Source organism: Podarcis cretensis, assembly GCF_951804945.1.
Source record: "Podarcis cretensis genome assembly, chromosome: 4".
Classification (NCBI taxonomy): Eukaryota; Metazoa; Chordata; class Lepidosauria; order Squamata; family Lacertidae; genus Podarcis; species Podarcis cretensis.
The window spans coordinates 34,603,547-34,615,746 of record NC_137173.1 but is presented as its reverse complement, the minus strand read 5'-3'; the positions used below and the strand labels follow the sequence as shown (position 1 = coordinate 34,615,746).

Below are 12,200 nucleotides of genomic sequence, written 5' to 3'. Positions count from 1 at the left end.
GTGGGTAGGAGTTCCACTGGTGGGAACTAGTGGAAGGCCCCAAAATGTAGCATTCCAGAAGCAAGGATACAATGAGTCTGCCTGGGATCCATCAGATCTCACATCCATCTCATTGCCATTGTGCAGCAGCATCAGGCCCAATTGTGGCACCACCTGCAGGCAAAGCAATCTTGCCGCTTGTACCTTCTGCCCTGAACACCACGTATAACAGGGCTGCAGTAGCCTCCCTGCTCCACGAGCAGCCTATGTAGTAGTTATAATAAATATATGTCCAGGAATGGGCCAGTTAGGCCCACCAACTGCATGAAGCACCCTTGGGCAACTGCTGGGGTCCCAGCTGCTTCCACCTGCCCTAAGGCCCCTATCTGAAAAGAAAGGAAATTCTGGCACTCCCATTAGAGTTGGGCCGCTGGGTTTAGGAGCTATCATTTAAATTGCCTACAGCATCAAAGCAAGGCTACATCAAATCTATAGAACATTCTCCTTATCAAACGACAGGAGTGTCCTCTTCTAACAGCATTCAGCTTTAACTATATGGTCCTTCGTTGGCAAGGTGATGCCTCTGCTTTTTATGATGCTGTCTGGGTTATTTTAAATTGTATATCCTGCTTTTTACCGTCTAGGTCTCAAAGCAGAGTGCAACATTGAAATATGCAAAAATTTAAAGCCTAAATTAAACTTCCAAATTTTAAAACCTCTAGAATTTAAAATCTCAACCATTAAAAAAAAAAATCTGTGAAGCATTCATGGTGCAAAGTCTTCCTGAAATTTATTTTATTTTATTTATTTCATAAAATTTACACACCGTTTGATTGTAACACACACACACACCCTCAATGTGGTTTACAAAAAGAGAAAACAATAATTAAATAAGACAATCTTGACCAAGAATCTGACATTTAGTAAGGACAATGCCTTTCTAACTTCTTGTTCTAGAGAGTGAGGTCCAAAACACTGAAGGCATGGCTTCTCATTGGGGTATACATGAAAATGTGCACATGCTTGTCTACCTGCACACGTTTATCCCTCCTGTGATCGAGGTGAACACCTGAAAAGGGCGACAACGGTAAAGCAAAAGAGATGGGAGGGGGAGAGACATATGTGGCCAGTGGTTTTCAGCTTTGTTTTCCTTTGGGGTGGATTGTAGCACTTCATTTTGCTTCTTTGGATAGACATACCTTCTCTTCCAGAATTGGAGGGAACGTACACACAAGACAAGATTTCTCTTTTGTAATTGGGTGGGGGAAATGCTGCCTTCCAATAAAAACGGTCTGAAGGGCCAGAGACCTTTTCAAGAAAAATATTGTATAGACATTTTTCATGGTTTGAATATCTCCCTTGGACTGGGATTTGGGGTTTCTAAGGAGCTATAAAATTAATACAAAGAAAAGAAAATAAGAGAGGCGGTTGTCTTTCTCTCCCCACCCCTTCTTGGATGGGATAATCAAAGTACAGTGGGCTGAATTACTGTACATGGCAGAGACTCAGGCCCAAGACACAAACTTCAATTTTGCTGTACTTTTCTGAAAGACAGATAAGCCATAAAGCAGCGTGGAGGCAAGAACTAAGAAAACACAGTGTGCACAGCATCAAAGTGAACAAATGAAAGGCCAATGCTGCGTTTTGCTAGTTTGTACAAAGAAGTGGGTAAGAAAGTATTTTATGGCAAAGAATCAAGCCATAAAACCATGGGATTGCAACAGAGAATCACATTCAAGAATAATATTAAGCAAATTTAAGTTAGCATCATATTTAAGCATTTCGTGGCTGCTTCATATGCAGTGGTGGCTGATGGCCATTGGGATAGGTGGGGTGGAAGGAAGAGAGGGAGGGAGGCCAACAGCAGGGGGAGCCAGAGTCAATGACACAGGTAACCACAGACGACAATGGGCAGAGCGAACTAATTCTTGTTCTACTAATTCTTGTTTTGCCCCCACTTTGTCCCTGCTGAGTTATTCAAGGGCAATACTGAGAACAAGGAGGAAGAAGCTGGGGGACAGCTTTTTTTTTGGGGGGGGGGGGAGTTGTAAGGAAGAAAGTAGGCATGTGGGGACTAGCTGGAGGCAGACTGAGGCAGGTGGGGTAAAACCCCATTTGCCCTGATGAGCCAATCACCATTGTTCACATGATACTTTTTGGGAGTTAATAAGTAGGTGTTGTTGTTGTTTCTATACCGCCCTTCATCCATGGATCACAGGTTTACATTATAAAAATATATAAAATCGTACCGTACTAACAAACAAAAATAATACCACCACCTGCCACAGTTTAAAAGGCTATAAATTGTTTAATCAACCCAAAGCCTGGTTGAAGAGGAATGTTTTTGCCTGGAACTTAAAGCTATGTAACCCAGGCACTAGGTGAGCCCCCTGAGGAAAGCATTGCACAAACTGGGAGCCACCATAGAAAAGGCCTGTTCTCATCTTGCCACACTCCATTCCTCTCATGGAGGAGGCACACAAAGAAGGGCCTCAGATTATGAACACAGGCAGGGAGGGCTGCCATACATCTGTTTTTTCCCCGGACATGTCCAGGAATAGGACTGTCAAAATGGCGTCCGGGCAGATTTTCACTGAATCTGCAAAATGTCCAGGAAAACCCGGATGTATGGCAACTAGGGCGATTTTTCAAGAAAAATGCTTTTAAATTAAAATAAAAAGCCCAAAGACTTATTTATTTCAAGGATATGTTCCCCTAAAAAGCTCAACAACTTTGCCTAGCCCCCTCCAAAAACACCCTAATCACAGGGTCTGGGTCAATTTATGTGGGGAGAGTCAGTCCTTGAGGTGTTGAGTCCTGAGCTGTTTAAGGCTTTATAGGTCAAAACCAGCACTTTGACTTGAACCCAGAAACTATGGCAGCTAGTGCAGTCAGGCCAGGATCAGTGTGATATACCAGTTGTCTTCTGCCAATAGCAGCTTCTAGTCATATGTCCTTGGTGGTGGTGGTGGCGGTGGTCGCTTCTCCAGGGTCTATAGCCATACATCCAACAGATGAAATGTTTACAAGCTATAGCTGGACAAATTGAGATGTTCTCTCTCAACCTTTCTCTGTGTATATTTATATTTATTATATTTACTCTATCTGATGCTTTCATTGAGGTAATGTTTTTAATTGCATTTTTAAAATCTAGAACAACAATAAATGCATTTTCTTTTACAAACGCTACACACTCTATCATGGCAATATTGTAGAGCCTGATTGGGGGTCTTTTCCTATTTCGAGGTAGCCTGCTTTCACCTTTGCAGATCTGCTGTGGCGTTCCTCATGCTTCCTAAAAATGAATAAAAGAGCTTTGTTGCCAATGTCACTTCTCTGCTTTTGAAAGCACAGCGAAATTGACAAAATCCCCTTAAGGAAATCAAAATAGCAAGAAGAAAAGACATCCCGTGGGGACGATGGTTTTAAGAGGTTCAATGCAAAAGGGGAAATGAAGTATAAGCTTTTAGGACCATCTCACAAAAGCTAAAGGTATTAGGGGCATGCTTTGAAGCTGAAAGCGCTCCCATTTCAACAGTCAATTATCCTTTCATATGTCAAGATATTTTAATGGGATTGTTTAGATACTTGAAACATTGGTGGAACCGTTAATTTTCATCCTCCTTTTGCAAGCTGGCTTTGTCAGCACTTTGCAATATATTAAACTGAACAGCCTGATTCAAACCAGATTAATAAGAACAAAAAAGGGGGCAAAAATACCCCTTTAAATGTAGAGCAGAATGGATAATTTTGCATATCTGCATTTAAATGAGTATATGAGCAACAATAATTCAGGTAATTGTACACAATCTTGTTCCCAGCTCTCTAGGCGATATGCTATTCAGTTTAAAAACTAGTGCTGCAGTGTATGGACTAGAACCTGCATTTACTAGCTTTAGGATTGCTGAGTCATCAAACAAGGGAAATGCAAAAGAGGTCTACATTGCCCCCCTGGGCTCCTCTGGGATGAAGGGTAGGGTATCAATTTAAATAAATAAAACTGGGCAAGAATTGTTCTCAGATAAGCCTCTTTGTTTGAAGGGCAACTTCTGTTTTAAAATGTTGAAAAGGTGTGCTTACTTTTGAACTTTATTTAAGGATTTCATTGCTGTTTAGTGAAATGATCAAGGGAGTTTCAGGGTCCTTAAATTTGCTTTGACTTATTCAATCAAATGTAAATATAAAGCGATACTGAATCATGTAGAGTAGAATTGCTCCATACTTTAAGGTGTGTCCTTTTTAGGCCACAAAGAATCCATTCAACCCAGGTTTTTCATTATTCCTCCTCTGTTCTCTGCTAGTGAGATGCTAAGCCTAGAAATAAAACTTGCAAGTTCATTCCAATTGTCTTCAGTGGAACTACGTATTTGTTTACTGATTTGGGGGCAAAAGGAGCTTCTTGGATCATGCTGAGAAATTTCCCCCAAACCATATTTTTGTAACTTCATCTCCTCCATGATGAGATATGCTTTCCTAGAGCTGATTTGTGTAGTGACTGTAGTCCATGAGAACAAGGAGGAGACTCACGATTCTGTCGTAACCCTTGTATCAGGGGCACATCCACTTGCAGGGGAAAATTGGTGGGATGACTTGGGTTGGGAAGTCCAAGACAGAGCTTACACCTGTATTGCAATATTCTAAATACAGCTTTAACTCTTTTTGTATTGTAAATGGCATACACAGGCTCAAGCTGATGAAGACTATAACTGAATTGTGTATCACATAACAGATTTTCTTTCATGAAGATAAGCTGTTTTAAAAATCAGGACCCACACGTTCAGCACTTAAATATTTAAACCACACATATAATCCTCTTCCCTGGCCATGTTTGTGAGGCTTAATTATACACACACACACAGGCAATTCTTTCTGAAGTGTGAAAACTGTAACTATTGCTTTTCTGCTTGATAGCAAAATAAATGTTTTTAATAGAAAAAACAAAAAACAAACAAAATAGTTTTGTTTATCAAATGGTTGCATTGGAATTATATCTACATATGCAAATGACGAGAGTGTCATACTGAGGGCTTCATTGAGTGTGAAAATCCATGCATTCCTGGTCGTTTTTTGCCTGATAAGTCAGGTCTTAAATTAGCTGACTTTTAAATCCACATCGACTGAATATAGAAAGCAAAGAATGGAAGCTGCGTGTAATTATGAACTGGCACATTATGCATTACTCAAATATGTTAATACTGTGCGTGGCCCCCTCTCCCAAGTATTGAGACATTTGTTCTTAACTTTCACTACTTAGTTAAAAAAAAATGTGTAAAGAATGTTTGTAAATGCCTGAGGCTTTAACTGTCTACCCATTTTGTGGGTGTTTTCCCAAAAGAATAGTCATTGTTTAAGGTGAAACTATCTGTTTTGAGTCTGTGTCATTGCACAACTATGCCCTGTGCCACAGCCTCAGCTGTGCAATTCTGCACCAGTTAGCGCTTCCTAACCAGGCCCAAGGGCAGCCCTGCATAGAGCAGTAATTGAGCCTCAAGGTTACCTATGCAGTGGTCAAGCGATCCCTTTCCAGGAGGTTTCATAGCTAACAAACCAGATACAGCTGGTAGAAGGCATTCCTAGCCACAGAGGACATTTGGGCCTCTAGTGACAAGAAGTATTCTTGAGGTAGTAGCCCTTGATCCAAGCATTTGTCCTCATAAACTATTCTAAGTTGGATCGCTTTCATAGCAAATCTAGCCATACTGAACATAGCAGACTTAGCTGTACTTGACTGCAAATGTTTGATTTTATCCATTATTACTGTGGAGCGCTACTGACTCTCAACCTCTCTTCAGATATTTCCCCCCTCGGAATTTCATATAAATGCAACGTGAAATGACTGTTTCAAATTTAATTATGATGCAAACAAAAAATCTGGATTTTCAGAAGAGTGGGGATTGTATAGAATTGTACAGCAAACACCCCCTCTAGTGTGCACTTACAAATACTGCTTCGTGGTTTCCACCCTCTTTTTTCTGTTTAGTTCTATTAGGCCAAATCTTAGCTTCTTCCAGTGGCGTAGCGTGGGGGGTGCAGGGGGTGCCGGCCGCACCGGGCGCAACATCTGGGGGTTAGGGTTAGGGATAGGGTTAGGGGGCACAAATCCAGGGTTAGGGGGCTCAAATTACTTGCCTTGCCCCGGGTGCTGACAACCCACGCTACGCCACTGGCTTCTTCTAGCTCTTTCTCTCAGGGAACTTGTGAAGAGCCTTGCTGCATTCAACCAAAAGTGCATCAAATCCAGCATCCTGTTTTCCATAAGTATGGCAGCCCAACTAGATGCTTCTGGGAAGCCTACAAGCAGTGCATGAGGGAAAATGACCCCCTGCTGCTGCCGTTCTCCATCAGGATGTATTCAGAGGCATGCTGCCTCTGATTCTGGATACAGTGTAACACTTCAGGTTACAGTCTCCGCTAACCCAGAAATAGTACCTCGGGTTAAGAACTTTGCTCTAGGATGAGAACAGAAATCACACAGCAGTGGCGCAGCGGCAGCAGGAGGCCCCATTAGCTAAAGTGGTACCTCAGGTTAAGAACATTTTCAGACCTCTGGAATGAATTAAGTTCTTAACCTGAGGTGCCACTGTATAGCCATCTTGACTAGCAGTTGACAGCCTTATCCTGCATGAATTTGTCTCTTTTAAAACTGCCTATACTGGTAACCATCACTGCACCACGGTAGCAAATCCCACGGTTTAACAATGTTATGTATCAGAAGAGCAGGAAGGTTAAATTATTTGACAAAGGAAGAGCAGCATTAATTGAAGGGTCAAAGAAACCCATCCCAGATTGCTCACTTGAAAGAGTTACATCTCAAGAAACAGGATGGAGTTTGTCCCCTCTGCTAGTAGATCTGCACATGAGCAATAAAAAAACCTAGCAACTGGGTTCGTGAAAATGCACACACAAAAATAGCTAGGAACCAAATAATTCAACAAGATTGAAAGTTCAAGTCCTCCAAGTTGATCTTCCAGGCATCTTCTCTGCTGACCGAATGATGGAGGAGAAGGTGTGGAACCAGCCTAGATAGCCTTGACGGCTGGGACCCATGGACTCTAGGTGTGACTGATTTCAGCTTCCTTTTTTCCTTCCTTTTAATAAAAAATGTTTGAAATGTTGTTACCATGCAGTGCCATGGGAAGAATACGATGTGCCACTGGGAATACGATGGTGGCTACAGCTATAGCTGCTTTACCCAGTACTATAAAGAAAAGCACTGAGGTTAAGATAACAGCAGCCACCACAAACCTCCTTCTTCTTCTCAATGCCTCTGGTTCCATCCCTGCCATAGAGTTGTCTTTGCCATTCCCCACTCCCTTACAACTGCTGTTCTGTTCTGTTTTGTTACAGGTTATGGCTTTGTTGCTAGCACCTATGTGGCTTTTGACGGCGGTTGCATCCCTTTACCTTGGGCTACTGAGGCCTACCCAAGCAGGTGCTTATTACGGGATCAAGCAGATGCCTCCCCAAGTGCCGCAGTACCAGCCCCTGGGGCAACAAGTACCTCACATGCCACTGGGCAAAGATGGTGTTCCAATGCAGCACATGGCCAAGGAGGGCCCACACTTGCCTTATGGGAAAGAATATGTGCCTCAGTACATCAAAGAAATCCCACAGATACCCATGCTTGGCAAGAAGGGGATTTCAAAGAAAGGAAAAGGTAACATTGGCAAGACGTGAGCTGTCCTTCTTTCTGCTCCTTCCTACTTCGGTTCTTAACCATCCCTCTGTCATTTAACAGAAAATATGTATATTTGTTTGTATAAAGTAAGTGAACATAAAGAGTTATTTCTGGAGGGAGCTCTGCGGGGTTTCAGCATGGCATGCCGAAAAGGTTTTTTAAATACTATGTCTGTAAATATTTCCAAGTGACCTAAGGCATGTATTTCTGCATTTTGATGAAGTTTCATACCTATTCCCCAAATATTCAGAATTTCCAAATTCAATACACACGCTTAGCTTAAGAGATAGAACTCTTACTTGAAACATGATAGAGGAAGGGAGCTAAGGCATGTACATCTGAAAGCAGGAGTCTTATATTTGGAATGCATTCAGAGAATAACACTGTGCCACTGAAAATGGTGGAGATAGCCATTTAAAATATGCAACATGGTTTTTAACTGTTAAAATGGCAATGCTGTTTGAAGACCGTGGTTATCACAATTGAGGTATCAACTGCATTAGCAGCAAATCTAGGCGAAAGCTTACTATATTAATTCCTTTGAAGTACTAAGATGATTGGCCAGTCATTTGACATAATGGTTAATCGTTGCTCCCTCTTTCTCTCTTGTACAGCAGAACTTCCATTAGCCAGTCTGAGAGGTGAGCAGGGTCCTCCCGGGGAGCCTGGACCAAGAGGCCCACCTGGACCACCAGGGATACCAGGACACGGAGTGCCAGGAGCCAAAGGAAAACCAGGTCCACAAGGATATCCAGGGATTGGCAAACCAGGCATGCCCGGAATGCCGGGAAAACCAGGAGCGATGGGGGCTCCAGGATCAAGAGGAGAGATGGGGCCAAAGGGAGAGATTGGACCTATGGGCATTCCAGGGCCCCAAGGACAACCAGGACCTCATGGACTCCCTGGAATAGGAAAGCCAGGTGATAGAGGATTGCCAGGACAGCCAGGAGGAAAGGGCGAGCCAGGGATGAAAGGGCAACCTGGAATGCAAGGCCCCCCAGGCCCAAAAGGAGATAAAGGTGTTGGGATTCCAGGATTGCCAGGGCTAAAAGGTCCACCTGGTTTACCTGGTCCTCCAGGTCCTGTTGGGCTTCCAGGGGTAGGCAAGCCAGGAATGGTTGGTTTCCCAGGCCCACAGGGACCTGCAGGCAAACCAGGGCTCCCCGGAGAGCCAGGGCCTCGAGGGTTAGGTGGGGCTCCTGGAATTCAGGGTCCTCCTGGCCTTCCAGGTGTGGGGAAACCAGGCCAAGATGGAATTCCAGGGCAGCCAGGGTTTCCAGGTGGGAAAGGTGAGCAAGGCTTGCCAGGCTTACCGGGACCTCCTGGCATGCCTGGGATTGGGAAGCCAGGTTTCCCTGGACCTAAAGGTGAGCGTGGCATGGGCGGTATTCCAGGACCACTTGGGCCTAAGGGTGAAAAGGGGCACATGGGCCCACCTGGTATGGGTGGGCCACCAGGAGAACCAGGCCAACCAGGATTGCCAGGGTTAATGGGGCCCTCAGGTGCTATGGGGTTTCAAGGGCCTAAAGGAGAAGCTGGAGCTGTTGGCCCTCAAGGACCAATTGGTCCGAAAGGTGAAGTTGGTTTACAGGGTTTCCCAGGGAAGCCTGGTTTCCCAGGAGAAGTGGGGTCTCCAGGCCTAAGAGGTTTACCTGGCCCAATTGGACCAAAAGGGGAAGCTGGTAACAAAGGCTTGCCAGGTCTGCCTGGTACTCATGGGCCCATGGGTCCCAAAGGAGAGCCTGGGATCCCAGGGGCTCAAGGCCTCCAAGGCCCTTCTGGAATCCCAGGCATCGCAGGACCCAGTGGCCCAATTGGACCTCCCGGGCTTCCCGGGGTGAAGGGTGAACGAGGCCTACCAGGCCAGCCAGGATTTCCAGGAGCAGGGAAACCCGGAATTGCGGGGATGCAAGGCCCACCTGGGAAGCCTGGGTCCATTGGTGCTCCTGGCCAGCCAGGCCTCCAGGGACCTCCAGGGCCTCCTGGCCCACCAGGCCCACCAGTCATAATACAACCCACACCGCCAGCTATGGGACAATATTTGCCTGAGGTGGGTCCAGGCCTTGATGGAGCAAAGACACCATACGGCTACAAGAAAATCAAAAACGGCGCCGCTTCCTACGAGATGCCAGCTTTCACAGCTGAGCTCACCACACCTTTCCCACGGGTTGGAGTTCCTGTGGTGTTTGACAAGCTCCTCTACAATGGCAGGCAGAACTATAACCCACAGACTGGCATCTTCACCTGCGAGATCCCAGGAATTTACTACTTTGCCTACCACGTTCACTGTAAAGGGGGGAATGTTTGGGTGGCTTTGTTCAAGAACAACGAGCCCCTGATGTACACGTACGATGAGTACAAGAAAGGCTTCCTGGACCAAGCTTCTGGGAGTGCCGTCGTTCAGCTGACGGTAGGTGACAGAGTTTATATCCAGATGCCATCTGAACAAGCAGCAGGACTCTATGCCGGGCAATATGTCCATTCATCTTTTTCAGGATATTTATTGTATCCCATGTAAACCAAAACACTCGGACAGAACAAAAACTCCCCCCTGCCCGTTCTCCAAATCTATACCATTGAAAGGTGCATTTAATGACTTTTATTTTGTTTTATTTTTTTGGACCAACATGTACAATCATTCAAATAAAATTACAACTTCAAACATTATTTACAGCTTGTTATAGAGAAAAGTGGCGGCAAACCCAGTGGGGATCTATTTGCTGCTGTACACTGAACATGTTCAATATTTGCCTTGGATAATGCCTATGTTGGGGTTCACATCAGGTGCTCATGTGATGCGCTTTTACTGTTTGCTTACCTGAAACATTCAGCTAAAGGAGGATATAGGAAAGAAAAAGAAACAGTGGTGCTGATTTTAGAGTACTGTACAGCAGCAGTAGTGCTGGTCACATCCACATCAAGGAAGGTATTCAGTGGAGCAATAAGTTGAAGTTCCTCAGCAATGTACTAGTTGCACTAGTATAAGAGTGTTTAAAATGTATGATGCGGGTGTGAACTAGAGGTGTAGAATCCTGCAATGTAAATTAAGCTTCTCCTTCCTATAGTCTTTTCTTGCTGTGCAGGACTCTTCCAACTCATACCTGCAAAGAATGACAGAAAAGAATCGCTTTTGATGTTAGCTAAGCAAGGAAATGATACCAAGTCCTCAGAAATCCAAGAAAAACTTTCCCAGTTCTTTTTTCCAGTGAGCAGTGGGTCATTTCACCAGCAACTGGGGTACTTTCAAAGGCATTTATCTAGATCTATAAGTACTGGAAAACAATGACTTTTTAGATAAAACTTTCAGTCCAAGTGAATGTATCTGTTATGTGAAGACAAGTGAAGGTGAGGACAGAACAGGTTTGTGGTTGCTAGATAATCCCTGCTGCCTCACAGATCAGCCAACAGACCTCTGGAAATAGGTATATGGAATAGTGAACATGTAACAAAGCCAAGGTTGTGACACCTGAGTCATGGGTGCTGAAAAATATATCTCAAACAAACACCAATGAATGGAGCGAGAGTTGAGCACTTCTACATTGCTTTGATTTCATTCGGTGAAAGCGACGTACTGTACATGCTTAGCACCAAAGCACATTTGACACAGAATCACAAATTCCCACCCACCCATCTTCAGTTTACACACACACACACACACACACACACACACACACTGCAGCCACAGAGGCTGCAAATATAAAAGACTCCTGTAGGAGGGAGGAGAGCAGCTTTTTAACGTTCTCCTCTCTTGACAGTTTTCCAGCTTCAAGCAGCCCCCTTTGCCAACCACCTTTTCTCCATAGGAAAAGCTGCATGGGAACGATTTTCAGTAGAGTTATCTTCAGAGGGGAAAGAGTTTAAAGTGACTCCACTCTCTCCCTATCCCTACTGGTCTTCCAGTTCTGGATTGCAACCTCTACTGCTTCATTAAGGAGGAAGTTACATGGAACTCCATGTAGTGTTTAGTTTGGCCACTCCTGCACCTAGTGAAATCAAAAGCAACATTAACGAACTTAAATTTGGCTGAATTACACCCCCACCTCCACCTTGTTTGCCTCTTTGTTTGGGACTCAGTAGTTTTCTTTGGAATAAGCTGAGAACTGAAGTTGCCTCTTCATTGGTCCACTTCTATCTTCACTTAATAAATGGTGGATAAGCTAGCTAGCAATGGTTCAGAATAGCACAGCGGCTTCTGTTTTGTCAGTTGTCTCCTGAAAGGGCCTCCTTGCATGGAGGTCACGTCATGTGGCTAACGACCGCTTCCCAATCCTTTGAATGTGTGCTTCGTTCCTCATTGCAAACGCTTGCCCCTGAGAACATGCAGGCTGCAGATTCTTAAGAATGTGAAAGCAGCAGTATGCTGTGGCCGCAATCCAGCACAGAGTTAGACCTGCTTAAATCCATTGGCCTCGAGCAAAATGTGTGCATGTGCCAAAGGTAGCTCAAACTAGTGACAACCATGAAGACTGACTTTCTGGTAGAGAAGAGGAAGTGGGGGGGGGGGCTGAATTCATCCCTGCTTCCTTCCTGATGAACATCTGAT

The 12,200-nt window shown here is 44.4% G+C and overlaps 1 protein-coding gene across 6 annotated transcripts in view; it reads left to right on the top strand.

The window, feature by feature from the left end:
* COL8A1 (collagen type VIII alpha 1 chain) overlaps positions 1 to 10,324 on the top strand; it is a 98,116-nt gene extending 87,792 nt beyond the window's left edge. For 5 of the 6 annotated variants that reach the window (XM_079973692.1, XM_079973695.1, XM_079973693.1 and 2 more), the window contains 2 exons: positions 7,327 to 7,636; positions 8,272 to 10,324. In XM_079973692.1, the coding sequence (XP_079829818.1) occupies positions 7,330 to 7,636; positions 8,272 to 10,175 (2,211 nt within the window). In that variant the 5' untranslated portion in view covers positions 7,327 to 7,329 and the 3' untranslated portion in view covers positions 10,176 to 10,324. The remainder of the gene's footprint in view (positions 1 to 7,326; positions 7,637 to 8,271) is intronic. The other variant, XM_079973697.1, reaches the window with a different exon arrangement.
* Positions 10,325 to 12,200: the final 1,876 nt, after the last annotated feature.